The sequence below is a fragment of the Chamaea fasciata genome, unplaced genomic scaffold, assembly GCF_029207755.1.
Source record: "Chamaea fasciata isolate MVZ Bird 193981 ecotype frontalis unplaced genomic scaffold, bChaFas1.0.hap1 SCAF_1, whole genome shotgun sequence".
Taxonomy (NCBI): Eukaryota; Metazoa; Chordata; class Aves; order Passeriformes; family Sylviidae; genus Chamaea; species Chamaea fasciata.
Genome location: NW_027094086.1, coordinates 32,488,610 through 32,516,103, shown reverse-complemented (window position 1 = coordinate 32,516,103; position 27,494 = coordinate 32,488,610). Strand labels below are relative to the sequence as shown.

The 27,494-nt window shown below is 39.9% G+C and overlaps 1 protein-coding gene across 2 annotated transcripts; it reads left to right on the top strand.

The window, feature by feature from the left end:
• Positions 1 to 1,122: 1,122 nt before the first annotated feature.
• On the top strand, positions 1,123 to 27,494 carry RDH10 (retinol dehydrogenase 10). Of its 2 annotated transcripts, none has more exons than XM_066180190.1 (6): positions 1,123 to 1,682; positions 2,135 to 2,370; positions 22,187 to 22,285; positions 23,599 to 23,744; positions 24,053 to 24,184; positions 26,082 to 27,494. In XM_066180190.1, the coding sequence occupies exons 1-6, from the start codon at positions 1,391 to 1,393 to the stop codon at positions 26,203 to 26,205; spliced, it is 1,029 nt and encodes a 342-aa protein (XP_066036287.1). In that variant the 5' UTR covers positions 1,123 to 1,390; the 3' UTR covers positions 26,206 to 27,494. The 2 variants fall into 2 exon arrangements, with proteins under 2 accessions (XP_066036287.1, XP_066036279.1); XM_066180182.1 differs by having other exon boundaries at positions 2,132 to 2,370.

Below are 27,494 nucleotides of genomic sequence, written 5' to 3'. Positions count from 1 at the left end.
GAGGTGTTGCACAGCACTAATGCCTGAGAACGTTATTGAGAGTGCTTTGGATCCTAGTTACAAGTGTATCAATGTTCACTTCTTTTACTATAGTATTATTTTGTGCTAATACAGACGTTTGTATCACTTGAGCTCATTAGCAGTATTTTAAAGGGGGAGGGGGGGGATTAAAATCAGCACGCAAAACCACATGCAGTATCTACTCAAGGAAGAGGTTGTCTGCACTTTCTTCCGAAACTTTTGAACTCGAATTTCAGCTCAATCCGAGAGGCAGCGTTCACAAAGTTCCAACAACTTTTTTGAAATCTGACGGCGTTACACGGGGAAGAAAGCGCAGCGTCGTGCACTTAAGGCACAAGGCTGCAGGCGAGCACAGGTAGTGGGATGAGTCGTGCACACCCATATGTGGGAAATCCCAAGGGCACGCTCTGGTCCTCATCCTCTGGAACTGGCAAATGCTCAGGAGAGGGATGCTCCGGCGCCGGGTGGCCGCAGGGTGCCCAGCTACAGGGAGCGGCCGCTGTTATCGCACAGAAGAAAATGTTTTCCGTGTGCTGGCACCTGTGAGCTCCTATTTCAGTCAGTGGCGGGTGAACTATCAGTAACCTCTGTACTTAGCTGACAGACCAAAGAAGCCATGGCGGTTTTCCTCAGCTCTTTCTCACAGCTCATCAGAGGATCCCCAGGCACGCGGGCATCGTGCATCCTGCGGGCTCCCGGTGGTTCCTGTGCGCTTCCAGCTTCCCTGCGTCTCTAGCCCCGAGCACGAACCTTTAGCGCCCGTGCGCGTTCCTCTAACCCGCGCTGCGGCTTCGCAGCCGAGATGGCGCTCCGGCGGGGCGCGGCGCACCCCGGGACTTGTAGTCCGCACGCCGGGGGCGGGTTGGGGCGGGCTGGAGCCGCCGGGAGCCGCCGGGACGCCCTCCCCGAGCAGCGCAAAGCACCGGCCGTCCCGTCCCCGTTCCCGTCGGGGACCTCCCCCGGCGGCGGGGCGGAGCGGGCGGGGGCGGAGGGTCCCGGTAATGCGGGGCGGGATGGGCCGGCCCGGGGGAGGGGCTCGGCCGCCCGGTCCGCCCTATATAGAGGGGCCGAGCGGGCAAGATGTTCACTGCCAGTAGCGGGGCCGCGGGCGGGACGGGGCAGGACAGGGAGGTGGCGGTCGGGCAGGCAGGCAGCGCCGTGTCCGGGCTCCGTCCTCGGCGTGTGTGACTGAGGCGGGGCGTGGGGCTGCGAGGGCGAGCGGCACGGAGAGGGGGAGCTCGGCGGCGGGACCCCCGTGAGCGGAGCCTCCCTCGGTGCCCGCAGCTGGTGGTCCCGGGCAGCGGCGGCTCCGGGTCGGGGAGCTGGGCGGCGAGGAGGCTCCGTGCCGCCGGCCCCGCGGTCCGGCAGCATGAACATCCTGCTGGAGTTCTTCGTGGTGACTTTCCGAGTGCTGTGGGCGTTCGTGCTGGCCGCGGCCAAGTGGCTGGTGCGGCCCAAAGAGAAAAGTGTGGCGGGGCAGGTGTGCCTGATCACCGGGGCGGGCAGCGGCCTGGGCCGCCTCTTCGCCCTGGAGTTTGCCCGGCGCCGGGCGCTTCTGGTGCTGTGGGACATCAACACGCAGAGCAACGAGGAGACGGCGGGCATGGTGCGGCACATCTACCGGGAGCTGGCCGAGGAGGCGGCCGCCGCCGCCCCCGGAGGTAAGCGGCGGGGCTCCCCGCGCTGTCCCCGCCGCCCCCGGCGCTCACCTGCTCGGCCCGGCGGGTCCAGCCCGGGGCAGCGCTCACCTGTGGCGGGCCCGGAGAGCCGCTGCGGGCTGGAGCCCGCTGGGCGCAGGGGTATCACACGCCCCGACGGTGCTTTTGCCAGTCAGAGCCGGCTCTGTGCCCGCAGCGGTGAGCGCAGACCTGCTTTGCGGAGCCTCGGACTCCAGCAGCGGCTTTAAAACCTGCAGCTTTTCCTAAAACACCTAGCAGCGATCGTAAATACCTGAGTCCTGGTGTACTGCAGTGACACCAAAGTAAATATAAGTTTTAGCGGTTTGGAATTGTATTTGCTGTTTCTGCTTGACTACTTGTTTGAATGTCAAAATATGAGCAAGGACTTTATTGCCCCCCACCCCTTCTGTTGTCTTATCTGTGTTCTTTAGTAGCTGGAGATGGAGAGAAAGATGTGCTGCCTCATTGCAACTTGCAAGTTTACACGTATACCTGTGATGTGGGCAAAAGAGAGAATGTCTACTTGACAGCTGAGAGGGTCCGCAAGGAGGTTGGCGAGGTCTCTGTCCTGGTTAACAATGCTGGTGTGGTCTCCGGGCACCATCTTCTGGAGTGTCCTGATGAGCTTATTGAGAGGACCATGATGGTTAACTGTCACGCACACTTCTGGGTAACTATAAACTCCTTTTTGCTGTCATTTCTGGTAATTAATATTAGGAAATGAACTGCTGTTTCTGACCTCCTATCTCCTTGAGGTTTGCACTTGCTCTTTTTCACTTGTAGGATCACTGCTTTGGGTATTTCTTGTTTTGAACAGACTGTTCTGTTTAACAGGAATGCTGGTATTAAGATTGTTAACAAAGAGCTTTAAATCAACTGTATCCTCCTAAAATCCAGAGTTCTAAGTCTTGTGGCCGTTTCTGTAGCTTTGGATATTAAATCCTTTACAATCTCTGAATCTACTTAAAGGTTGTTACTGTTAATGAATGGCTTCTCAGTCTTCCACACATGCTCTTCCGCCAGCACATTAGCAGCTTTAAGATGCTGTTTTAATAATGGTTACAATAGCAAACTTGAACATTTCTGGAAAAAAAAAATCTTTAAAACCCCTGCTGAAAATGTTGTTTGAATTGCCTTGGAGGCAAATTGTTCCTTTTGAAGGCTGAAAGGAAAGGCGAAAAAGATTGCTCAAGAAAACAAGCCAAGAACACTTTTTCAGGAATCTTGTGTATTTGTCCCCGTAGCTTTCTTTAGGGGCTGCCTGTAGAAGTAAGAAAATCTTAACTATGGTTTCTGGGATGGTATTGTCTCCAAAACTAGCAAATGCTAATAAGGGAGAACAAGTTTGTGGTCTTATTCTTTTTGTCCATCTAAACCTTGTTTTCCTGTGTGGTTTATTTTTAGACCCATAGTGGTGTGGAGTTACATAAATTGGAGTGTTGAAGGAGGGCATGATGCACACTTGGGTTAGCATTAGCTGTCAGACTGAGACCATTGTTAGTATTAAAACTGGTCTTTGATTCCTCAAATAAGGTTATGAAATACACTTGCATAACAATGAAAGGATTAAGCAATCTGAAATATACTTCAACTTAAACCTTCTTTAACTGATTTTACCTTTTCATAATAAAATTTTATAAAATGTCTCATCTTCAAAACTTAGAAGGCCCTCCCAAGCCAACTTTTTTAACATTGAAATGAAATGCTGTTTCATAACCCTAAAGGAGCCCCTTCAAATCTGCACTGTGAAACACTTAATGGCAGAGCAATCTCTTTCCAATGTATTGTAAAGCTTGCAGAGAGTGCACAGGAGATAGTATGTTTAGAAACTCTTTTAAACTCTCAAAGTATACATTTTAAAGCACTCTGAGAGGTTCTGAGAATGCTCATGTGACTTCTTATAATTAAGAGTTCTATGTGTTCTCCTTAATAATAGTTAAATTGATGCTTAAACCGATAGAGATGTATAGTAGATTTAATGTTATTGATGTGGCTTAAGTGTTGAATTGACAGTTTCCAAGAACTCTAAATTATGACATCACCATGAGTTAAAATATGGGAGGATCCTAAATTGTCCAGCTGTTCTTCCTTCAGGCCTAAGTCATACACTTATTTATAACAGTTTCAGAGACCTTTTTAAAGCACTCCGTGTGTTCTGAGTCTTACAGTAATAGAAAACTAAACTTAGTCTAGTATTGCTATGATTGGGTTTCCATAACAGTTCCATTCATCTCTAAATGTTAGTATGAAGTGACTTTAAAAAAAAAATACTCCAAAAAGGTATATAGCTATGTCTGGACTGCGGAACTTGAAATTTTGGCTTAAGTTTTAAAGGAGTAGTCAACACCCTTTAGATTTAATTGAGGATCTGTTCATATGTAAACTTCCTGTAGATTCTGTGTCCTGCTTTGCTTTTCCTTTTATTTTTTTTTTTGCTGTTGGCAAAGCTCTTTTCCTTGTATTCCCCTTCACGATCCCAGAAAAGATTGGCTTGACCAATAGTGGGTGGACTTCTGTTGAAAGTAATACTACTTAATTCATAAGATGTCATCTGAATCAGCTGATTTGAAGCCAACTTTTTTGATGCAAGTCAATGCTGACTTAAATAGAACAATGTGTCTAGATGTGTGAAGTCTTATACAGCTAGTCTTTTCTGTGTCAGCTAAACTGGTGGTCCAAAAGCTAAGCTAATACTCTGGAGCATTATGTAGGCTTTTAAGTATTCTTGGAGGGTGTTTAGTCCAGAAACCTGTAAATGGATTTTGTAAAGACATGGATCTTGCATGTAATATTGCTTCAGTAGTTAAGTGTCTGTACTTTCTGGGGTTTTGGTGTGTTGTGTTTTTTTTTTTTCTTTTTTAATGTGGTTCAGGGGAAATTCTTTTTCATCAAGGGATCAAGGCTTGATCATTAATCAAGCCTCAATGTGATTCTATGTAAAAACTGAAAATAAGACTCTGGTACTGTCCCTTGAAACATTTGACTTCAGATTAATTGCCTGTTCTCCATGCAGAATGCAGGTGATCTGATCTTACTTTTATGTTAGCAGCTACCATCGGAAGGCTGCCCAACTTATGCAGTAGGCAGTGGCATGAAAATCTGTCACCGTTTTGCTGTTGTGATTCCAACTGGGCTGTGTACCATATCACAAACTGGCAGTTGAGAGAGCCTTAGCAGCATGCCACAGCCTAAACAGATGCTTTCCATTTTGCTGACATGCATGATTTGTGTAATCCTTCCTATGAGTGTTCTATATAAACATGTCACCACTGCATCGTGTACCAATTTCCACAGCATAAAATCCACTGCAGTATTAAAAACCTGTTATTTCATGCTGTGATAACTTGAATGCTTCTGATATTGAAAACATAGGGACAAAATCCAGTCCCAGTTTGAAATAAGCCAGCTCTGGTTTACTATAATTTGCAGATGCATAAAATTGTAGCGGGAGTGTAACGCTATCTTTACTGCCAGTTTGTTGCAAGAATAATAACTTACTTGGCTGCACTTGTCAATTATTAGAACTGAATTTCTACAGACTAGGAAATTTTCTTCCTGTGATGTGTCAGGATTCAAGTTTTAAAAATGTTGTCACAGTATAACTTAAAGCTCTTGCTGAATCAGATTTTAGTAAATATAGGGATCAGATTTTTCTTGCAGTTTTACAATAAAGCTTAAATATCAAAATACTGTGGTTTAGAGAATGGCACCATATTGAATAAAACTACAAACTCTTAATTTTGGGACAATTTGAGAGTCTCATACCTACTCTAACACTTTTTCTGGAAGAATAATCTATTGCTGGATAAGTGGATATTAATATTGAACATGTCTGTAATACCTTAGCAATCCTAATTTTGGTCATTGGGGAAGGGGCCAGGGTGGGGCGATGAGCAGGTTCTGAAATTCTGTGACATGAAGATCCTTCTGTATGACAGGTCTTCAGTATTCAGCTCTAAGAAATCAGTGATCTGTTTCCCTGTCATACAGGGAATACTCCAAATATTTCAGCTTACAACTTTCCTCCTAGAGTTCTCTTCAACTTACCATAAGGGGGAAGCAAAAGCATTCTGCTCCAGCTCTGTCATTATTAAAAAAAAAAAAAGAAATCCATATAGAGAAAGACTAGGACCCAGAGTTTAGACTTGTGTACTGCTTTGTTAGTCTGAGTAGTTTTGTTCATTTATTTACAGCTGCTTGCTTTTTTGAAGGTATGCTGGCATCTCTGTAGGAACTGAAGTAATTTTTTAGATGGCCCGACATTGATGTGGGGGAGATAAATACTGATTCGAGAGAGAAACAGTGCTCAGGTATTTAGGGCATTCATGAAAACCTCTAAAATTTAAATGTACCTTGGGAAGATGACTAATATAGAGTTACTAAATCAAATACCCATTGATGCAGCTGCTGTACTTATCAGTCTCATTAGACTGACAGGATTGCTAAAGCCTTGGAGAGGCTATAGTTACCTATAATGCATCAGTATGTATTGTTGTCTTCACGCTTCCTGGTGTTAAATAAAGCTCACTTATGCCTATAGTTTGTTTCATTCAAATATAGAAGTATTATACATAGTGTGTACATGGAATCTTCTACACAAGAAAATGGAGCTTATGTTATTTGAAACTATACCCTACTAAGTCGTGTGGCCTGTTGGCATAATTTTTAATTTTTGCCATCAAATTTAGGATGCTAGCATCTATGATCTAATATAGGCACAATATTCCACTGACAGGCCACCCAGCTATATTTAGTATTTCAGATGAGTGAAGTTAGCTTTAGTTGTTTTTTCCTTTTTTTCGATGCACAAGTTCACTTACAAAGTTTAATCTATATGTTCTTGGCTTGTTTCTTTGAAAAATGAGCCGGATCAAGTTTAAGCAAAACATTTGTATGTGATCCAAAAAGTATCATCGAAACTAACACTTCCCTTGCTCAATTATTCCAACTCCATGCCACCAGTGAATTACCCTGCACAGCACATGTGTTTCATATACTGTGGTAGCATGCTGGGTAGTGAGTATGAAGGAAAAAGCAGTCATACTCTTAGCTATGGAAATAGTCATATTAGTCATACTTAAAACTTATAAGTGCTTTGGTATGGTTCTGCTGTTCATATGGTTTTGGGTTAATTTCTCAAAAAAAAAATAGAAAGGATATATCAAATGAGAAAATACTATCTTCTAGATGCAGGTCCTTGAAAACTGCACTTTCCTATTTTATAAAGCAGTGTACTTAGCACAACTTTTGGAAAATAAAGGGGTGCATATATATTTCTGGAATTAAAGTGGGCACAATACTACCGGTTCAGGGCTTTCCTCATGGGTTTACTTTATGGTCTACAAGGACTAGCATTGTGTCAAGCGCAGTTGTCAGTCACCATCATGAAGTCTTTAATTTTGTAGCTTGTATCTTGCAATTTGTGTATATATCTTAGCTTTGTAATCATATTTTAGTTATAGTGATCACTTTAAAAACTTTCATGTTTTTTCATGGTTTTTTTTAAAGTTTTCTCTTCCTTTTTTGATAGGGGCACCAACCCAAACCTTTTAATTAGGTGCCTGTATGTCTGAGCTTTGACCATAGCACCAATCTTATACCAATTTCAGAATAGTAATGGAAGAGGATAAAAATGGATCTTTTGGCAATGTACTCATCTGAAGAGTCAACATGCATAATTGAGCATGTAGGGATGGGGTGGTAGGTAGGTCTTAGTCTTATGCAAAACGCCTCTTCTTTTGCCTTGTGTGGGAATCATGAGTTTGAGCATCTATAATTGGGTTTCCACAGTGCTGCCCACCAAACAGGAGTTGTTCCACATTTCTCAGCTCTAGTCCCTAAGGGCTATTGAGTCTGTTCTGTCCTGGTTCTTCGTTGTCTACTGTATCTTGATGATAAATAAGTAGTTACATATCAAGGAGTGTGAGCAGAATAAATTACAGCACTCTTGGTTAGTTAGCAACACTCGGGGCTGTGGGAAAATTGTACTGAAGATTCTTTGAATGTGTTACAACACCAGCCTTCCTACAAATACTTTCTGTGCTAGAGCGTCTTCCTTGCGTGATGGAGAATGCTGACTTCTTTTGTTTGAATGACAGCTGAATTTGTGCTTTTCCCTTCCCTCTCACTGATTATGTAAAGCATTTAATTTTTATCCCAGTCAGTTGACAACTCTAAAATGACCTTCCATAATGTTTTCCTTGAACTGATTCAGTTACACCTAAGCTTTTGTGACAGCTTCTCTCAGACATACTTTGGAATTTAATTTGCTGCACCTTTTGAAAGGGGCATGGATCTTGGAGTCTCAAGGAACAGAACATGGAGATTCTCAGATTGTGACCCATGGATTGTTTGTTGCCTGTAGATTGGCGTCCAAGGTGGTAGCACAAGGAGTGATTAGCCATTTACTTCCAGGCACTAAACTGTATTAAGCTTGAAGAATTTATGTGAAAACTGTAATGTGAAAAAGAAAAGCAATATGAAAGTTCATTTAAGGAAAGGGAAAGTTGTCCCGAAGAGACCATGCCAAAAATACTTGAAACATATCTGAAGTATTAATTATTAAGTGGCTTGCAATGCTACATCCATCTAAAATGAAGTTGGAGTTGCAGTATAGTTTGCAGAGGTAAAGCACTTGGGATAATCTCACTCTTTAGTCTCCTGTGACTTTTTCTGAGGCTTGGAGACTTGTCAGCAAACTCTGTGAATGTTTTCAGGATTGCTAATCTTCTCTGAAGGCATGGTCCTGGATGAGTGATCAGTGTGATGGTTATATTCCTCCTTATGGAATGCAGTAAGTCAGCTGAATAAGTAAAAACCTCTGACCTGGCTTTGGTCTGCAACTACGCAGTTACTTGTGAAGGGTGTGGGGAGACAAGAAAACCTTGGTCTTTGCCAGTGTGGTGCCTAACCTTGCTACAAGTGAAGACAGCTCTTCTGTGTTTCAGTGAAATACTCATCTAAAAGAGCATGTGTATGCCTTTCTTGTCCTGTAGAGGTTAGGAGGGCAATGGGAGTTTAGTTTCAGATTCTTCCATTTACGGGTAACATCCACCTTTATTTTATGAAAACCAGCTAAGTTAATGTTATGTCATAATGTTACTAACTTTCTGTAATAACCAAGTGACCATAGCAGAATTGTAGAAGACAGCTGTGTTCATGTGCTCAATGGTGAAGAAAAGCAATCCTAATTATGATGCAGCCAAGTATCCTGCTAACCTAGTGTTTGCATCACTGCCTAAACCTGTGTTAACTGATCTGTGTAGGTAAGCAATCCTTTTTCATAGCTCTGTGTCATCAATTACTCTGACTAGACAGGCTGAGGACAGAAGAATGTTATGTTTTCTAGCACCGTCTCTGCCATTTTAGCGCTGCACTTCTTAAATCTTTTCTACTTTTATCCTTATCAGCTGTGAACTATTATTCTCTCCCAATGTTTCTCATGCTTTGATTTCACTTCCGGGGTTTTTCTGCAGGGAGGAAAGGTTTTTGTTATGTATCTCTAGTACTAAATCTTTCTACAATTCTCTGTATGTAAAAGCCAGTGCATCACTCACTTGATAAGCCTTGCTCCCTTTGACCTTTGAGGTTTCTGGCCATTGACACTGATGGTAAAACTGAGTTACTGATACCTCTCTGTCTTCTGTGAAAAATGGCAGATGTCTTTCTGCAAAGTCAAACTGAAGCTGATTTACATGTGATGCTATATGCTTTTACCTGTGGTCTTAGACTTCTTCATCTGCTAAAATTTACAGAGTCTTTCAAAATGGAGTTACAATAAAGGTGAGTAGGCATAGACTTTGAGTTCTGTAGAATCTTGGGGGGTTGAGGGTTTAGTTTGAAAGCAGATATGTCACAAATGGGGGGAGGTTTACATCTGTGCTTACACTTCTGAATGAACACTCTGTTCTTGTAAATAATTATATTAGTATAATGATTTATATGTCAGTCAAATTAACACTTGACATGAGTGAGTTATCACAACTGGGCATGGTAGGCCAAGGAATGCTGGAACAGCTGCGGAATTGAGGTGACTGACTTGGTGTGAGCCTTTTGAAATTCAAGTTTGTTTGGCTGTTGAATTCTGCACCTAAATGTGCCCTGGTGCTGGTACCTTCTGCCATCTGTTTGAACTTGTGTGACAGCTTCTTGAGCACTCCCTTTTTCAGCGTTGTTTTGAAAAAGCTCAGGAGTGTGTGTTTAAAAGTAACTTGTCCAAAATTTCTGTTTATCTAGGATGAAACTACAAGGCAGCTTAGTGGTGGCAGTCTGTCTCCTGGGACCATCCCTTGAATCTGTATCTTACCTTGCAGTAGTTTTTATATTCAGCTGATTTTTGGGTGAGCTGGTTCAGCTCACTAACTTGTCTGCAGGGCAGGGAGGAAAGCTGCTAATTTTCTTGCCCAAATTGATTCGTTTTTCTATTTGGAGACTAGAATCATCTCATCAGCATTTGAGACTTAGAGTAGCCAATGTGTGGAGGAAAAGGTGAGAAAGAATAAGATAAAATCACATAGCTGAGCAGGGCCTCTGTGGCTATCCTAGTGAAACCTTATTCTTGGACCTTTTTTTTTAGGGGGGGGAACCTAGGATTTGCATCCTCTAAATAATTAAGTAGTCATAAATGATTTCAAGCTGTAGCAGATCCTCTGCTGGTATAACAGTCTGATTGTAACAACTTGACTTCAAAAGAGATGGCAGTATTTTAATTACAACTATTAAAAACCTCCAGATAAAGGCAAGGTAATTTTCTGTACACATCAGAAAATGTTGTGTTAACAACACAATAAAGTTTACATAATGTTAAAATATAAAACATAATGTTTAGCTTATTTACCTTGAAACAATACTATGATTGCTGTGATCTCTGTGCCTATTGCACAGAGACTTTGACTGTCTGGAAATTAGTTTGACTTCTCTGGAAATCAGTTTTACTTACACTGAATGTGGAAAAAAAATCAGGCTGGAGCCATGTTTTGACTTGTGGGAAATAAGCATAGTTTCCACAGACAGGCAAAAGAATTACTTCTCTCTCTCTGAAAACTTACCTCCTAAGAAAGTGAGTAGTTTGCTGATGTTTGTTTAAAATGCCTGTGCAAGCAGAATCTTTGAAAATTGCATTAGTTGCTGGTTTAGTCACTGTATTAGCTGGAGTCTTTTGATCATTTTATCCTTTGTTGGCTTATGAAGAAAAAAATTTACCTGCCAAGACTATTGCTTTTCTGCACACCCTTTTGTGGAAGGATGGGGAGAAGTATGAAACAGAAGCACCTGAATTTTTTAAAACTTAAAAGCTTTGTGTATTTTAAAAATGTTACTTCTTGTTCAGGGAGTTACTTTGCAGAAAGTCGTAGTCTTTTAGGATCCTACTGTTTCCTAAAGAAATACTGAAGCTAAATCTCTATTCAGCTCTATCATCTTCCCTAGTTTTCTGTTTCCACTATGTATGACTGCTATGTGGAAAGGGAAACTTTACTTCTAGTCTTGTTCCTCTTTTGAGATACTTGATTGTAACATAATCACTTTCCTTGTTATGAAGGAAATGATTAAAAACAATGACTTGGGACTGAGTTGGGCAGGATGAATAAAGTGACTCAGCTTTCATCTACCTGCAAGTACTCTAGCATTTGCATTGTTACAGAGGTACTGGCCTTAAGGTATTTATAAAATATGACAGTCCTTTTCTGCTTAGCCACTTCTTAAAAAGCCTGCTACATAAATCATAAAACATGAATGATGACTTCATATTTTCCGTACGTAGTTCTGACAGTACTGTTCTCTAGTAATGTTTTGGAAACCTGTAGACTAAAATACCAAGTTTTACTAAATATTCCAGAAGATGACTAAGCTTATGGCAAGCTGGAGAAAAACGTGTATTTAAAAGTTGGATTGTGTTCTTGTTCACTGAACGAAATATTCTGAGCTCTTATCTAATAGTTTTTTCTAAAATGAAATTGTTATGTGGATTTTTTGCAGACTCATAGGGGCATGTTTTCATTTTTTGTCAAGATTATCAAATAGCTGGCAATAAATAACTGCTCTCCAAATGGTTGGACATTTGCTGCAAACTTGTGCTAATGAAGGTGAGGGACTAATGTGTTTGTTACACTAATGTCAACATAGCTCTGAAACGCTACAAATCCTTTGACACAGCCATTTGTCAGTATATAAACAAAGTAGAATTTCTAGTCACTTGACTTCAGCAGGGCTTAAACCACCTTTTGTGGAAGGGAGTAGGCTAGTGTTAGCTTCCTGTTTCACTTGAGTAGAAAACTCTAAAGCAATGTCAAATTTGACATTGGAATAAACCTATTTTTAGGTCATCTTTACTGATACATCTGCCTGTGGAAGAATACAATGTGGTGCTGCTACCTTCTTAGGCTGTAATTTAAATTCCTAAATTTGCACAGTGTATCTGTGCCATCACAGCCACATTGGAGCTCTTTGTTAGTCTTGGCTGTGTAGAAAGCTCAAATACTGACTTGGTAGATTTGAGTAGAACGGTTCACTTTCTAAGCTGCATCTTACTTTTCAGTGGCTGCCAACTGTGTAATACTTCATTTAAATGAATAGTAATTGTGGTTGAATAGCTATGATAGTCTGCGAGTAGAACGAGATTAATATTTATGGAGAATAAATATCAGCTTGTCCAATAAAATGCCTTTGAGCAGGAGGGAAGAGGTCAGCTTTTGAAAGTTGATACTTTGAAACCTTTGAACCTAAGCAGTTCTCTTGCTTAGATTTGACCTAAATTTGTGCTGTCTGGAGAAGTCTGCAGGTATATGTTTGTTCCACTTTGGTCTAGACTTGCGTGTTTTTCAGTGTAAGGAAGACTAAACACATAGCTGGGCTTCCAACAGCCCTCTTACTATGCCATCTCTTACCTCTGTTATTCAGTCTTATCTTTTAGATTACTTTGGCATTGGCAGCAAATATAATTGGCAATTTATGTTTTGCACTTTTACATGGCTTAGGCAGAAATGCTCTTTTTCCCTGTTTGTTGCTAGCTGTCAAGAATCCACTATGTTTGGATTGCTCTGACCAAGCTTTAAAACCATTAAAACTCAAAGTGCAGAAAATTTTTTGTGAGGGCTTAGAATGTCCTAAAGAAGTTGGCACATAGGGTAGTTACTGGAGGACTTCTCATAGCCAGGGGGACGTAATTAGTTTTTGAAAACAGTGTATGTGCTGAACTTGGCTGAAAATACGTTAATTCCACAAGAAATTCAACTGGGTGCTCTGCACTGCTTCATTGGGCCCTCCCTCCAGCTGAAGGGAGTTTCGACCAAAGTAGAAGGAGAAATGGAAGTAGAACAGACACTGTTTCAGAGCAGGATAATTTATTGCAGGCAAGAGCTCCTGTCAGAGAGATACATGAGAGATATAGCAGGGGAGTTGGCATCCTTTCCAGTTAAGGTTCTGTGTTGATAAACTTGCAGTTAACACAGTGATGAAGAGTACAAGGTCTCTGCTGGCTTATGAACTTCCTCCTCTAAGACAGGAAGAGGGAATGGGCTGTTGAGCAGGGAATTGGTGTACTTAAGTGGAGAATCAGAGAATGGCTGGGGTGTGAAGTGGCCTCTGAAGGTCATCAGGTCCACCTCCCCTGCTTAAGCTGAGCCACCAGGAGCCTATTGCCCAGGCTTGTACCCAAACAGCTCTTTAGTACCTCTAAGGATGAAAATTTTCATCACCTCTCTGGCAACCTGTGAGAATGTGCTTTGTTTTTCACAGCCATATGAAATCAAAGATTTTGCAGACTCTGGAGGGAAGAAGTCTAAATATATAATCAGCAATTGAAGCAGTTATGTGTACTGCTGCATATATAGGAAGCACTTATACATCAGCCAAACAATATTGGCAAGTACAGCTGAACATGGACAAGTCAGTGTGCATTTATGGTATCGTATATATACAAGCATGCCCTTCAAAGGCAACTAGATGTTTGCACAGAAATGACTGGTAGCATATAGGCATCAGAAAGATTGGACACTTTACAGGACGGGCCCAACATCTGAGGATGGAAATCATTTTAAAAAACACATAAATCTAACATTTCTTAGGAAGAAAAAATACAAAAGTTCTCAGGAGCAGAAAGGTGGAGACTGCATACCATAACATAAAGGCTCTGAATTCCATTTGCTAGTATAGTGATAACAAGGGTAGTTCAGCTGGAATACCTGCATTTCTTCATGCCCAGAAACTATAAAAAGTAGTGACTCCTAAACAGAAGTGAAAAGTGTTCTTAAGGAGAAAGCAGGGCTATCTTTGCCTGTGTTCTATGTACTTAAACCCCTGCTCTAGGTTATGGTGCTCGCAAACTCTAGTTTGATGCAGTGGTGAGGGATGCAGGAAAGCTTTACTGAAGAGACCTTGAAAGTCTGATTAGCATCAGAGCACTATAAAGCTTCCAATGACACCTTTTCCACCTTGATGCTTGAGGCAAGTTTCTGAAGTCAGAAATGTATTACTTAGGTAGTGTTCTTGAGTACTTAACTTACACTTTAGATGAGAGGGAGAAAAAAGCTATTTTCAAGCTTTACCCCAGTTTGCAGTAAGATCACAGGAAATTAAGCCCGTAAAAGGAAGGAGATAGAGACAATGTAGTGATGTGAAAAGGCAACAGTAATAAAAGTTTGTTGCAATGTCCTTCCCCAAGCATTTTTCATATCCCTCTCTCTGTAGACACAGCCTTTTTCAACTAAGCCTTGTTAACAAACTATACAAAAGGCAATTTAGTCAGGCAATGTTCAGTTGCCTTAGGCATAGCATAATTAGCTCTAGTAGTAAAGAGTGGAAATCAATGATTAATGTTTGAGAGATAACTAGTGGTATTAGTTTCCTGTGTGCTTTTTTTTGTTGTTGTTGTTTAATAGCATTACTTATCTTATCTTTACTGTCTACCAATTGTAAACAGCTTTGTGGCACTAAATTCTGATTAAAGAAACTATTTAATTCAGTTTCGGCTTTTGTCTGATAAACTCAACATGAGTTAACTCCATGTAAAAGAGGAACCACTATGATAACTGAAATCTTCATAGGAAAAATGGTGACTATTGGCTTTGAAAACTGGAGAAATTCTGGAACTGAACCCTAAACAATACAAATGCTAAACAATGTAGTAATGTAAATGTGGGCTGTAGCATACTTGTTCTGCAGCAAATGGTGTGACAGAGGCTTATTGCTACTAACAAACCCACTTACAAACTTCCATAAATAAGATTTAACCTTGTTTTGTACAACTTTAGTGCTTCTCAGCTGATTTGATATGTCTATTGAGAAGCAGGGGATTTTATGTATGTAGATCGGTCATGAAGGTAGAGAAAATTACTTCCGTAAATTAATAACAAATTATAAACTAAGTGAATCAAGTAATAGCTTATGTTTTTTACTAATCTAAGACTTCATGTGCTTCAATGCAGTATTTCATGCAGAGTTGGGAGAGAAGTATGTTTATTTCTCAGTAAATTAAATGCAGTTTTAAATTAACTGATATTTCTTTTCATTTGTGACTTACATCTTTAGGGTATTTACTTTATTTTATTATCTTCACTTCTTAAACTGAGTAGATTTATCTGTAGTTTCACTCTATCTGCTAATGTAGGCTATCAAAGGTATTGGGGAGTGTATGTGTGGCTTTGCTTCTGTGTTACTCATCATCATTATAGACTTTTGCTTAAGTCTATCATGTTCTTTCATGGGCTCCTGGCTGCAAGGCAATGTAGCATTATTTCTGTGCATGTATGTTAAGCATTAACTGCTGGTACAGTTCAATATTAAAGGAATTCCCATGGCCCCAAAACAGTAGGTTTTTATGTGAAGGACAAATAAACCTTCAGTGAGAACTTGAAGGTTGTGTTGCCTGCCAGGAGATAAATAACAAAAGGACTTCTTTTGAGATGAAATATTGGACGGTCTAGCTTTTTTGTTCTGAATGCAGGGCATGTGCAAGGTGCAGTTGAGGACAATCCTTGAATAGTTTCCTTTTTTGCTTTTAACACAGCTACCTATAGAAGCTTGGCTTGGGGACGTCATGTTTATATCCTGATCATTTTGCTTCAAAAGGGTCTGGGTAGTCCTATTAAAAAAATCAGAGAAATGTGACTTTACTTTTTAATTCATCACTCTAGGAAAACTGTAATTCTGACCTATATTTCATTGTTGTTTCTTGAGAATAGAAACCAAAGATCAAAAAAAAGTTCTAATTTCCACAGCTATTCAAATATTTACTTAGACAGTGCCTAATTATCCAGAAGGGGCCCAGCAGTTCTTGCAAACAGTCAGGAGAGACATCTGAGGTCCTTTAAAGTACAACTTTGGTCCCTTGTGTTAGCAAGGTCAACAGTAGTTGTAGACTTCTGTGTGCCTGCTGTATTCAGCCAGTTACTGTCAGAGCCACATCCTTTGTATTGTGTGGTCTTTCTAGTCTTCAGTTCAGTACTTGGTATTTTCATGTAGTCATAGGACAGTGACTCTTCCCACCTTAAGCTAACATTTCAGAGATGCTTGTAGAGGGAAATTCAGGGAGGATGTGGAGGCTATATGGCAAAAGTAATTGTGATGATTGTGCAAATGACAAGTAATTATTCTCCGTTCTCTTTGGAACCAAATAAAAAAGCTAGCAGGAAAGTAAATGGTTAAATGCAGGCTTGCAACTTCATACTTTGATGAATGAGAAGGCACTTTGGATATTACATTGCCTAAGTTTCATAGGATAAATCATCCTATGAAAGAGTTCTAGGGAATATTTTCAAGGCCTTTTCTTAAACCATTTGGTGATGACTGTAATCCTGTAATCAAGGTTTTAACCTGTTTATAAATGGTATGTAAAGTGGCTGTCTTTTGAAATAAGCTGGGCTATATGACTGTAGCTGAAAATAACTTCGGTGTGTTAGCTGATAAACTTGCCATCAGGGTTTTCTGCCTTTCAGGCACCTTCCTTTTCCTTTCAACATATATAGTGGTTCATTAGTGCAATACCACATCGTTTGGACAAACCTACTACAGGTAAGACTGCAGAAAAGTTAGAGGTGCTCTTTTGTCAGGTCTTGGTGTGTTTCTTCTCAGTTACTGGAATGGAACAAGAAGCTGGGGCACATGGAAATATCTTTTTGATTCTGTGGCGGAGTGGCCATGTGCTGTCCTGCACAGGAGTAAGAGAACTGGCAATGTGCTATGCTGTGGGCTGTGAAGAAGAATGGTAAGAAAAGAAGACTGAATGTCCATGCTAAGGGAGAGAGAGTATATAACACGTGTTTTAGATTAAAAAACTTTTTTTGTCACTGTTAGCTAAACTAACAAATTAGCTAATTAGCCCGTGGCAGCAGGCTGCTATGGTCTCTGGTACCTTAGTTCCCAGAGATGTCCAGATGTGAGTCCTTGCTCAACCACATCAACTTTACTTCTTGGACTTGCCTGAATAGTTTTTAACATGAAGATGAAATAATACATTTCCCCAAAAGTGTACTCATTTGTGCAGTTAGGCAGTCGCTGTGACAGTCAGGAATAGCTGTGGCTTGGGAGAAAATGTTTTCTGTTACACTAGTACACAACTGTTGTGTATAACTAGTGATGTAAAAACTCACCTCTTCTGATAAGCTTAAAAAAAATAACCATGCTCCTTACCTGAAGGAGCTGTATGGAAAATGAGCTTTGGCATATACTTTGGCATAAAATTATTTCAACATTGCAGTAATACAGCCTTTTTTATACCATTAAAATTGTTTAAAAAGGCTGTTGACAGAAGGCAGAAAGTTTGAAGAAATTTATTTTATTGAGAAAGAGAAACTTAAAAGACCTTATGTGTTGGTACCTGTTTATTTCTTTCTTTGCTATAAAGGCAACTCTCTAAACATGAGGTAGCACGTACTTTTCTACTTTAGTGTGCTTTCTGCATTTGGTATCCATTGTTTTGAGCTGCATACAGCTAACATTGTTTTCTGTGGATACTTGCTTTCTTCTTTAAAAATAATTAATCCAAAATTTAATTAAAAAAATCACTTTCCCAAACACAGTATTTCTTCATATTCTCATTTGCTGTATTTAGACTAATTTGTCTTGACATTGCAGCTGTGCTGCTCTTTGTGTTGCACAATCTTTGGAGTTTTGTTTCATTAAGAATGGAACTAAAGAATTTGGGGAAGGGGAGGGAAGAAGTGTTAGACTGTTAGAAGTTAATTTGCCGTAAACCAAAATGTTGAGAACAGATTACGAAAGCTATGAAGTGACATGTAAATGCTTGTTCAGTTTCACACTTGTGAGAAATAAGTCATTTAAGCTGTGTGCACATGAAATAGAAGTTTGGTTACAGCTACTGGGAATATTTTGGTCTTATTGGTATATTCAAAAGCATTGAGGAAAATGCTCAGACGACTAGAATTTGATCTCTAGGTTCCAAAAAGGAACTAGAACTAAAGGTTGAACTAGTTTGAAAAACTAGCTCTACTCTGTTCACAACAGCTTTATATGCACTATCTAGCCTACCTAGTTTCTGTTTAAAGTATACTGTAGGTTAGAAAATTAATGTTTTCACTATGCTTTTGGGGTCTACTTTTGGTTGGTGGGAGGTTTTTTTGTTGTTTTGTTTGTTTGGGTTTTTTGTTGGGTTTTTGGGGGGTTTTGTTGTTGTTGTTTGGTGGGGTTTTTTTTTGTTTTGTGTTTGTTTGTTTTGGGGTTTTTTTTTTGGTGGTGGTGGTGGTGGTGGTTTTTTCCCTTTAAAAAAAGAGCTGATTTTGGGTGAAGAAGATGCTTAACTTGCATTTCTGGATGTTGAACACTGCATAAGTACCCAGACTGTTCACCCTGATGCATCACAATTCCTTTCATCCTCTATATTCTACTTACTTGTTTCTTCTTAGTGTTGAAAACCCTGGTGCGTTTGTCATGAATAAATGACCCAGCTCTGACTTTAAAGACTTCTGTGTTTTGGTTAAATGTCTTCCTCTGCAGCTGCGAGAGGTAAAACTGAAGCTTCAAGGATCAAACCAGAAGGCAGATAGTTTGATTAAACCACTTGACTTAATTTGAATTATTTTGAGGGCCTGGTTCATGACCTCTAATGCCATGGACAAAACCCATCTTTTGCTTGGTGTCTTCTAGTATATATATTTTTTTTTTAATGGAGGATTAGCATGTCCATGCATCACCTCAGAAGACTAATGTGGTCTGTGTACCTGTTCAGACAAATTCCAGATGGAAAGGCCACCCAGGAGGCATCTTGCCCTAAACCAGTCAAACTCTTAACTAGTTTGTCAGCAGCACAACATGCACACAGAAGACTTCAGGTCTGGTAGGCAGATGTAGCTGAAGCTGAAAGAAACTAGAAACAAGAAACTAGGTTGATCTGGTTTATGTAATGGGTAGAAAAACTGAAAACCAGAGTATGGAGGAAGCTGCTTTGATCAAGGAGGTGTGCGCTGCCAGAAGCTCAGTAAGAACACTGATTTATTTGGGGATTGCTTATACCACGAAAGAATAACTTCACTTTGGGATTGTTTTTCCCAGCGAGAGGAGGCTGGGAGGAGCAGTGGGCAAGCCTTTACTCTGTGCCTGGAAATGCATCCCCCGGTAGGGTGTGTCTGCCTCTGACAGTGCTTGTTTTCAAGTGCTGACTCCCAGCTGCTGCAGATGGCTGGAGGATGGCAGCAATCGAGATGACCTTCTCTGACATCCATTTAGTGAAGATATTGATAGTTGACTGCTAAGATTTATATATATATATCATGGTTAGGCTATCTTTATAGCCTCCCTCAGCTTCAGATTTAAAGCGGAATTGTGGTATAATGTGCCATGACAAAGTATAGGGGCTTGCTCTGAACAGGCTGTCTCAGAACACTGAGGTCTTATGCAAAGATTTCTATGAATTTCTAATTGTCTTTAAAGCAGAGGAGCTGTGGGTTTTTTCCAGTTTAGCCATGGATGGCTTTTGAGAGATGACTTACATGAGGTGACTGTAGTTCTGCTGCTGGGAGTTGTTCAAGTCTGAGATGTCACACAAAAGTGTCCTCAACAAGCTGTGTTTGTCATGTGCCAATTTCATCTGGTTGAAAATGGGTTATTTTAACCACAAGCTGTGAAAACTCAGTTTTTATAATCTTTGTGCTTTCAAATAGTATAGCATAGTTGAATGGGCTTTCTGAAATTTACTAGTCTGGTTGTATTGTATATATTTATTTATATGTGTGTATATATATATGAGAGAATTTTCAAAGTCATATATATTACTTTGAATATGTAGTTCACCATATTAAAAACAACAAAAAGAAAAAGGAAAAAAAGTACCACCATAGTAAAGATAATAGCTTGATACACTTGCCTGTTCATTGCTTGGAAGACAATACTGATTCACGCCTTGAAAGTGGTAGGAAAAAAATCTTTTACTACTTTCCCTTCTTTCTCTCCCCCAAGACTAACTTCAAGGCCCCTTTTCTGTAGTTGCTGTGGTTTGCACCCAGAGCTTCGGTCTGCATTATCAAGCTTTCTGGCAATGTGAGGTGGCAATCAGTCATTCCAATGTGATGTGGACAGATAAGCTGAGACATAAGTGGAAACTGCTGATGGAGCTGACAAATGTTCGGTAGTGGAGTGAATTGTTTAGCAGGACTGAGCTGGGAGCATGGATCTAACAGGGATAGCATGGAGGATCAGGGTTAGCAGACACACCGCTGGTGTTGCAGTGTGCCAGGCAGGCTGCAAATAAAGAAAGCTCTGTGAAACTTCAGCGCCGTCCAAGTGAAGCCTCTTTTTCGGGTGGTGCTGCCCGATGATGACTGGGCTTTGTTGCCATGCAACATGGGAAGAGAGGCTGAAACTTTGTGTGCCTGGCACAGATTAGTTTAACAGCAAACTGAATTCTTGTCCAAGGCTCTGTGTAAGAGGTTTAGAGATCCCTGCCATGAGGAAAGAAACAAATGCAAGGCAGCTTGCTCTCAGATTATTTTTTATAATTAGCTTTGTTATGTAGTTATGACAGAATCTAGGAGTTATATGAATCAACGGTAGAAAAGGCAAGGAGTCAGGAGGTCTGTTAATCTTCTATCATCTGCCAGCTGTCCAGTGAAAACACTCTTTTGTGTGGTGTTAGGAGGTCTGGATTAGTCATTTAACACCTGCAGGCAAAAATGTTGTACAAGAACATGTGAAAATCATTAGAGCAAAACTGTCCTGACGTGTGTGATTGGAAAATGCAGACAGCATAAGAATGGAATTAGATGGATTCAGCTGTATAGTTTGCATGTCTTTTTAAGAATGCAGCTGACAAGACTCAGACCAACAATTAAGCAAGTAGGAAATATTTAAGCAGCATTTGCATGCTCTGAGTTTGGATACAAATTACATGGGAAGAGTAGGTTTTTGGGATGATAAAGCATTCATGTACTTGAGTGAGTTGGAATAGATTAGTAGTTCTCTCACTAAAAGATTACCATATTAACTAGGCATGTTTGTTATCAAAAAGCATTGTCTGAAGTTCTTGGGCAATTTAAAAGTGATTTCATATAGTGCACTGACAACCTAAAAGCTGAAGTACATCATAACTACACATACAATTTTACTACTTCATTGATTTTTGTTGTAAATATAGTGCTCTTCTTAATATTTAAAATGGGGAAGTGTTGAGTCAGCTTCAGAGGAGAGATATGACAAAGATAGGTATTCTGGTAGGGGTGATCTTCCAGCAAATACCTTCCATGTGTTGCTTAAGACTTAATTTTTATAGGGTTTTTTAATGGAAACAAACTTTGTTATAATCAAAACATAAAAATTGGAGGTTAAAATTAAAGTTTCATCTTGAGACTTGCTTTGGGTTTATTTTGTTTTATTTTTAAACTTTTAAGGAATTAGTAACAGGAATGCATATCATGTCTTTTTAGCTATAGCAATGCTAAGGATACTAGTAAAGATGGAAGTAATTTAAACTAGCAGATGTTAGCTCCATTGTAGGTAAAAAGTAACAACAGCAAAAACTCTACCTGTAGTAGTACTTCTAATAAAAAATTCCCAAGGCAATAGGTTAATTGGATAAAACTAGCAATATCTAACTTAAACACTGTCAATAATTAGAACTGATAATTGGTACTGGTCTCAACAGAGATGTGCTGAATGGTGTAATTAAACACTTTGCATTTCTTTTTCTGTCTTTAAAAAAATATGACTTCCATTTTAAGGTCAAATTATCTCCTGATTATTAGTCTCTTCTGGAAAAATAAACACATCTGAGCTCAATTGATCCTTTAACCTTAGGATTTCTGGAGATATAATGCTTGCTGCTTTGCTATCTGGATTCACAAACAAGCTGTGGATTTTCTGTTAGCATTTTTGACAAACTCAAGTTCAAAACCTGTACAGTGATTGTATTTCTATATTCTTGATAATAAGCTGAGAGATTCTGAGAACTCATTGCTAATGTAACTTGTTCATGAAGTGCTTTTTTGTTTATGTTGTTTATGTGTACTTTGGTTTGTCTTTTTTTTTTCTTTTTTACTTTGTAGACAACGAAAGCATTCCTTCCCAAGATGCTGGAAATGAACCATGGACACATTGTGACAGTTGCAAGTTCCTTGGGGTTGTTCAGTACTGCTGGAGTGGAGGTTTGTTAGACTATAATGAACAAAAAAATTGGCACTTTTTGTCAAAGATAAGGTTTTTTAATATTATCAGCTAGAGGAAATAAGGTCAAATCTTCCAAGCTATTTGGAGGTTATGGTGCTGAGTACCATATCAACACCCTGTGAGTGGGGGCCACCGACTTGGGCAGGCATTGCATTCATCCATTGGATGGTGGAGTTGGAACTTGGAGCAAAAGCCTAGGATGGCTGGGGGTTTCAGAATGCCAGGTGATCTTTGAGTAGGTACCTGATAAATTCAGGAACCTGAAAGGTGCCATTCAGCCTACTCCTGTCAAGATCTTCAGTGCTAAGCTTGAAGCCAAAGGCAAGGGCATTCAAAAGGAATGTTTTTTGTTTCTGTGAGGAAATGACTGCAAACCTTCTAAAATATATGGCTCACCTGCTTCACTAGCTGCTGTTTCAGAGCTCCAGTTTGTGAGACTTTCTGGTGCATAAAAATAGGTTAGGATTAGAGCTTGTCTTGGTTTTTGTGTCATAATACAAATGCAAGTGTGAATAAAAAGCATTTAGTTACTGAAAATTAATTAAGATGTCTAAAATAATAGTGGTTATGTTACCGCATAGGCTTCTTTGCATATAGGTAAGGCTCAATCCAGGACCTTAACCCGCAGTGTTTCATAACATAAATGAACGAAGATGGTGTAACTTAGGGTTTTTTAGAGTGCTTACTGTCTTGAGAAAGCTACAAGGAATTTCCTAAACTGGGTGTGACCACCAACAGAGATGGACACATCCAACTGACAAAACACTAAGTTCAGCAACAATAAAAAATAATTGCATTGACAGGAGTAGCATTTGAGTTATTTGTGTATCTCAAAGAAAAACTCAAATCTTGGTTGTGTCTTCTGTTGAAACTAACCTTAAAAATACCACTTTTAAGATTTTTACACCTATGCCCTGCCACCTCTTCAAACTTTTTCAAGTCTGACCCAAGGTAGTATTAGGGATCTCAGTCCTTTGTTGCACCATTTATTATTAAAAAAACTGGTAATTGGAGTAACTTGTCATGTGAGCCTGCCTGATTCAAAGGCTTGAATCCAAGGTAATGTCCTCCTACATTCAGCTTTCCTGCTTTCATGACTCTGTGCTAATTACCTCAAAAGCAAAGTGATAAATGAGTTGATGTGATGCTCTATTCAGTGGGGGTATTTTGTTGTTGCTTTGAAAATCTGTGCAGAATCACCTCAGGTATGCTGGCTTTGAACTTCATTCATACCTGTCCTTTTTAAGTTCCTTTTTTTTTTTTTTTTCTGCATCGTTCATTGCCAACACAGGATTATTGTGCCAGCAAATTTGGAGCTGTAGGCTTCCATGAGTCTTTGAGCCATGAATTGAAGGCTGCTGAAAAGGACGGAATCAAAACTACATTAGTCTGCCCTTATCTTGTAGATACAGGAATGTTTAGAGGGTGCAGGATCAGGTGAGTAGAATTCTCCTTCTGCTCTGTGCTTGTAGTGTCATAAAAGTATTTAAAGGTAACTCAAGTGTTACCATAAAAATATTAACTATTTTATCTGCTTTAGTATATGTTAGCGTTAGACTCAAAAAGAGGCTTTCTGAATTCACGGTCTTCTGTCATGTACACAGGCAATACAAATTTTGAGCTATAGTCTTTGTAACTTAACAGTAGATATTAAAAAGTTCCAAAGAAATTGAGTTAAAGAACTGTTCACTGGGGTCTGTGGTTCTTTATGTATCATATAAATCTCTCTTAATGAAATGTTCCAGAAAAGAAATTGAGCCTTTCCTTCCACCCTTGAAACCTGAATACTGTGTGAAACAGGCTATGAGAGCCATCCTTACAGACCAGCCAATGATCTGCACACCTCGCCTCATGTATATGGTCACCTTCATGAAAAGGTAAGAACTGAAGTGCCAGTTGTTTGGCAATGCAATCCACAAAATACATGAACATGTCCAGTTTCTGGATACAAATACCCTCCCACCCACACAGGCCATAGGTGCCATTTTGCTAGAATTCGTAAGTCTCACTTGGCTTGCGTGCTTGTAGGTTGCTTGCTTGGGAAGCTTCATTTAACGGAGATCATGTGTATCTATGCATCTTTGTTTTAACCTTCCTGTATCTTCAGTCCTCCTTGGATTCCTATTTTCTTTTCAAAAGACTTTTAATTCCACTGTTTCGGTTGCTTGTTAGGAATGGGCCATGAAGCAGTTACCAGCAGAGGAATCTCTAGCTGCTTGTTTCTAGAACAAGTGTGTGAGAAGGCCCTTCCTACCTGCAGATTCCTCAGAACCTGCACAGATATGGCAAATAAACTGAAAATTGGTACTTTCAGAACCAATTTTCACAGTCTAAGTTTGGTAGAAGGTCTATTTAAAGGAATTACTTCTTTCATTCTAACACACATCAGTTTTAGGATGAAAACTGTTTTAATCTGCAACCAGGCTGACATTTCAATGATGCAGGATAATGCAGAAGCTGCTTCAATTCCTATGATACAACATCACTTGAATTTTAGTTTATGGAGAACAGCTTCACGGGTGCCTGCGTTTTGTTTTAAATCTGTTGTGTGTAGGGGGAACCTATAAAATATAGCACTGTATTATTTTCTTTCTGTGAGGGATGGTTGAAACTGAGCACCTTGGTGATTTTTATTCCTTACAAGGTGGTTATTCTCCTCTGGCTCAAGTATCTATTGGTGGACAGGCTCACCAAAAAAATAGAGGTATCTTCACTGCTCGCTTCTTTCCTGGAAGAGATGTATGTGTTTATTCTGATACCAAATGAAGGCCACTGTCAGTATATTTAAGAACTAGTCCTCCACTCAGAAGCTCAGAGAGTGCTTCAGTGCTTCCTGCACAAGCATGCCTTATGCAGCAACAGCCACATCAAAAGCCCTTTGGGTTTTCTTGGTTCAACACTTCAGCTTCCAACAGGGAGATCAAAGCTTCTACATAATCTGTGCCCCAGGCAGCAGCCTTTAGATCAAAGGCCCTCCAGCCACTGCACAAGCAGTACTGCTGGCACTGAAGACACCTGTACCAGTGACATCTACTTCTTGGTGCTTCAGTGGTCATTACTCCTAATGGCTGGAGTTCACTGCTTGCCACTGAACAAGTGCCTGCTGGCATTCCCAGGGGCTGAGGAATCCCATTTTAGTTCTTCACCAGAGCCTCTGAGTACTACATTTGAAATCAAAATGATATTTTGTTCATGTGAGAATGAGGAGAGGATTTGTAGTCAGGTATCCATCACATAATCACCTCTTGGAATTTTATCTGGGAGGGGGAAGGAAATAGCTCTCTTTACTTCAGACCTTTCTTTTTGAGGATGGATGATTGAGTTTAGAGTATAAATCAAGGTTCTTAGACATCTGGTGATCAAAGAATGGCATTAACTAACACTAATCCCACGTTAAAGAATATCTTAAATGTCTGATGACCTCTGCTGATGTGGCTCTTACCGGGCCTTCTGTGATGCCCTTGCCCCCCCATCTCCCCTGCCCCTCTTTAAAACAAGCTATCACACTGCTTGTGAAGAAACAGAAAATCTGGTCTAAGATGGAAGCATGTGAATAAACAGCTGCTTTCTGCTTGCCTGTGTGGTTGGGACTCCGGAATTTCAATTCTTTCTGAAAGTATCCATGTGAAATAAAAATCCCTTAAGTCTTTTATGAAAACTCTCCAATAGGTATTATCTTGTTTCTAAAGAGACCAAGTACACTTACAAGTGCATGTAAGCAAAGTTATTTGTTTTATGCTGTCTTCTAACAAATCTATGACCTTTTTTTCCCAGTATTCTGCCGTTTGAAGCAGTTGTATGCATGTACCGATTTTTGGGAGCAGACAAGTGTATGTATCCTTTCATCGCTCAACGGAAACAGGCTACAAACAACAATGAAGCAAAAAATGGAATTTAACACTTTTGGATGGACTAACATTTATAGGTGAATGCAATAATGTTCATGACTGAATTGCAAAGTGCACTTGCATCTAAAAGTGCACTTGCATCTAACAGATGCAAATGTCAACATCTTACTGTGGCATTCTCTAGGGTCCTAAACCTGTGTATTGAACTCTAAAAATCAATGGATTTTTATATACTGTAAATAGAACTGACTAGAGTACTTGGGAAATGTGATAGGTAACTCAAATGAATTTACAATGTAGCTGCCACCATTGTCCTTTAGAATATCACTGTATGTACAGTAAACTAGTCATACTACTTGTTGTAGGGATGCACTGTGTGATCTCTTCCTTAGTCTGCCAAGGCTTCTAAGAGCTGTAGCCAACCAGAAGATGCAATGTTTCAGAAATGGTTTGACTTATGTTATTTAGGAAGGGAGGGAAATCCTGCAATTGAAGCTACAGCTCATGATCTTATAGCAAATTCAAGGACAGTTTCTGAATGCATCTCTTCACTTGTTCACCGAAGTTCTCTAAAGGACACACGGCCAATTTGTGGTGTAATTCTCTTCTGTTGCAACTGTGTGTTTTCTATTTAAACAAAGATGAAAATAAATTTGTAAATCTCTGCCAATTCAAAGACAAATGAATGTCTTACATACTGTCGGAGCAAACTTGTACTGGGCATCTGTTTTTTTAGGAATGCAGTCAGTGATTTAATTTGACTTTTTTTCCAAGTTGACTTAATTTGAAATATGCTCTGTTCCATTTTCCTCTATATGTCAAAGTCCAACTTACTATTACGGACTACATGTTTCATTTTTTCTTCCTCATTTTTACTTCTGACAGAGTTCTCCCACCCCCTAAGGAAACTGTTGAGTTAAATTCTCTAACTGGACTTGTGCCTAAAAGACAAAGCAACTCAGCTGAGATACAAACTGTTTATGTAAGTGCTGGTCATATGCCAATTATTAGCAAAGGAAAAATAGAATAATGCCTGATGCAACTCTACATTCAGAATATGAAAGGGTGTAAGGATTTTTTTTGAGTTGTACTCACATTGTAGAACAGCAAATGACATTTTTACAGTATTTTTTGTAAAGCGAACAATTTTGTGCCTTGAATTTGGTAATCTGTATTAGTGAAGCATTGTAAAAGTGAAATTCTACCTCTGTATCTTAATGTATACCATCCACTTGTAAACTACTATCAAAAAAATTGTGATTACTTTTTTAGAATGTCTTGTTAAATAGTGACCAACCAATGCCTGTGGTTATTAAAGTGAGCCACCTTTTCCTTAAAA

Bases quoted from the DNA above. Each gene is read 5' to 3' on its own strand.
- RDH10 (XM_066180182.1), top strand. From the start codon at position 1,391: ATGAACATCCTGCTGGAGTTCTTCGTGGTGACTTTCCGAGTGCTGTGG. The intron at 1,683-2,131 runs GTAAGCGGCGGG...TGTGTTCTTTAG, and splicing joins GGCCGCCGCCGCCCCCGGAG to TAGCTGGAGATGGAGAGAAA. The intron at 2,371-22,186 runs GTAACTATAAAC...TTTACTTTGTAG, and splicing joins ACTGTCACGCACACTTCTGG to ACAACGAAAGCATTCCTTCC.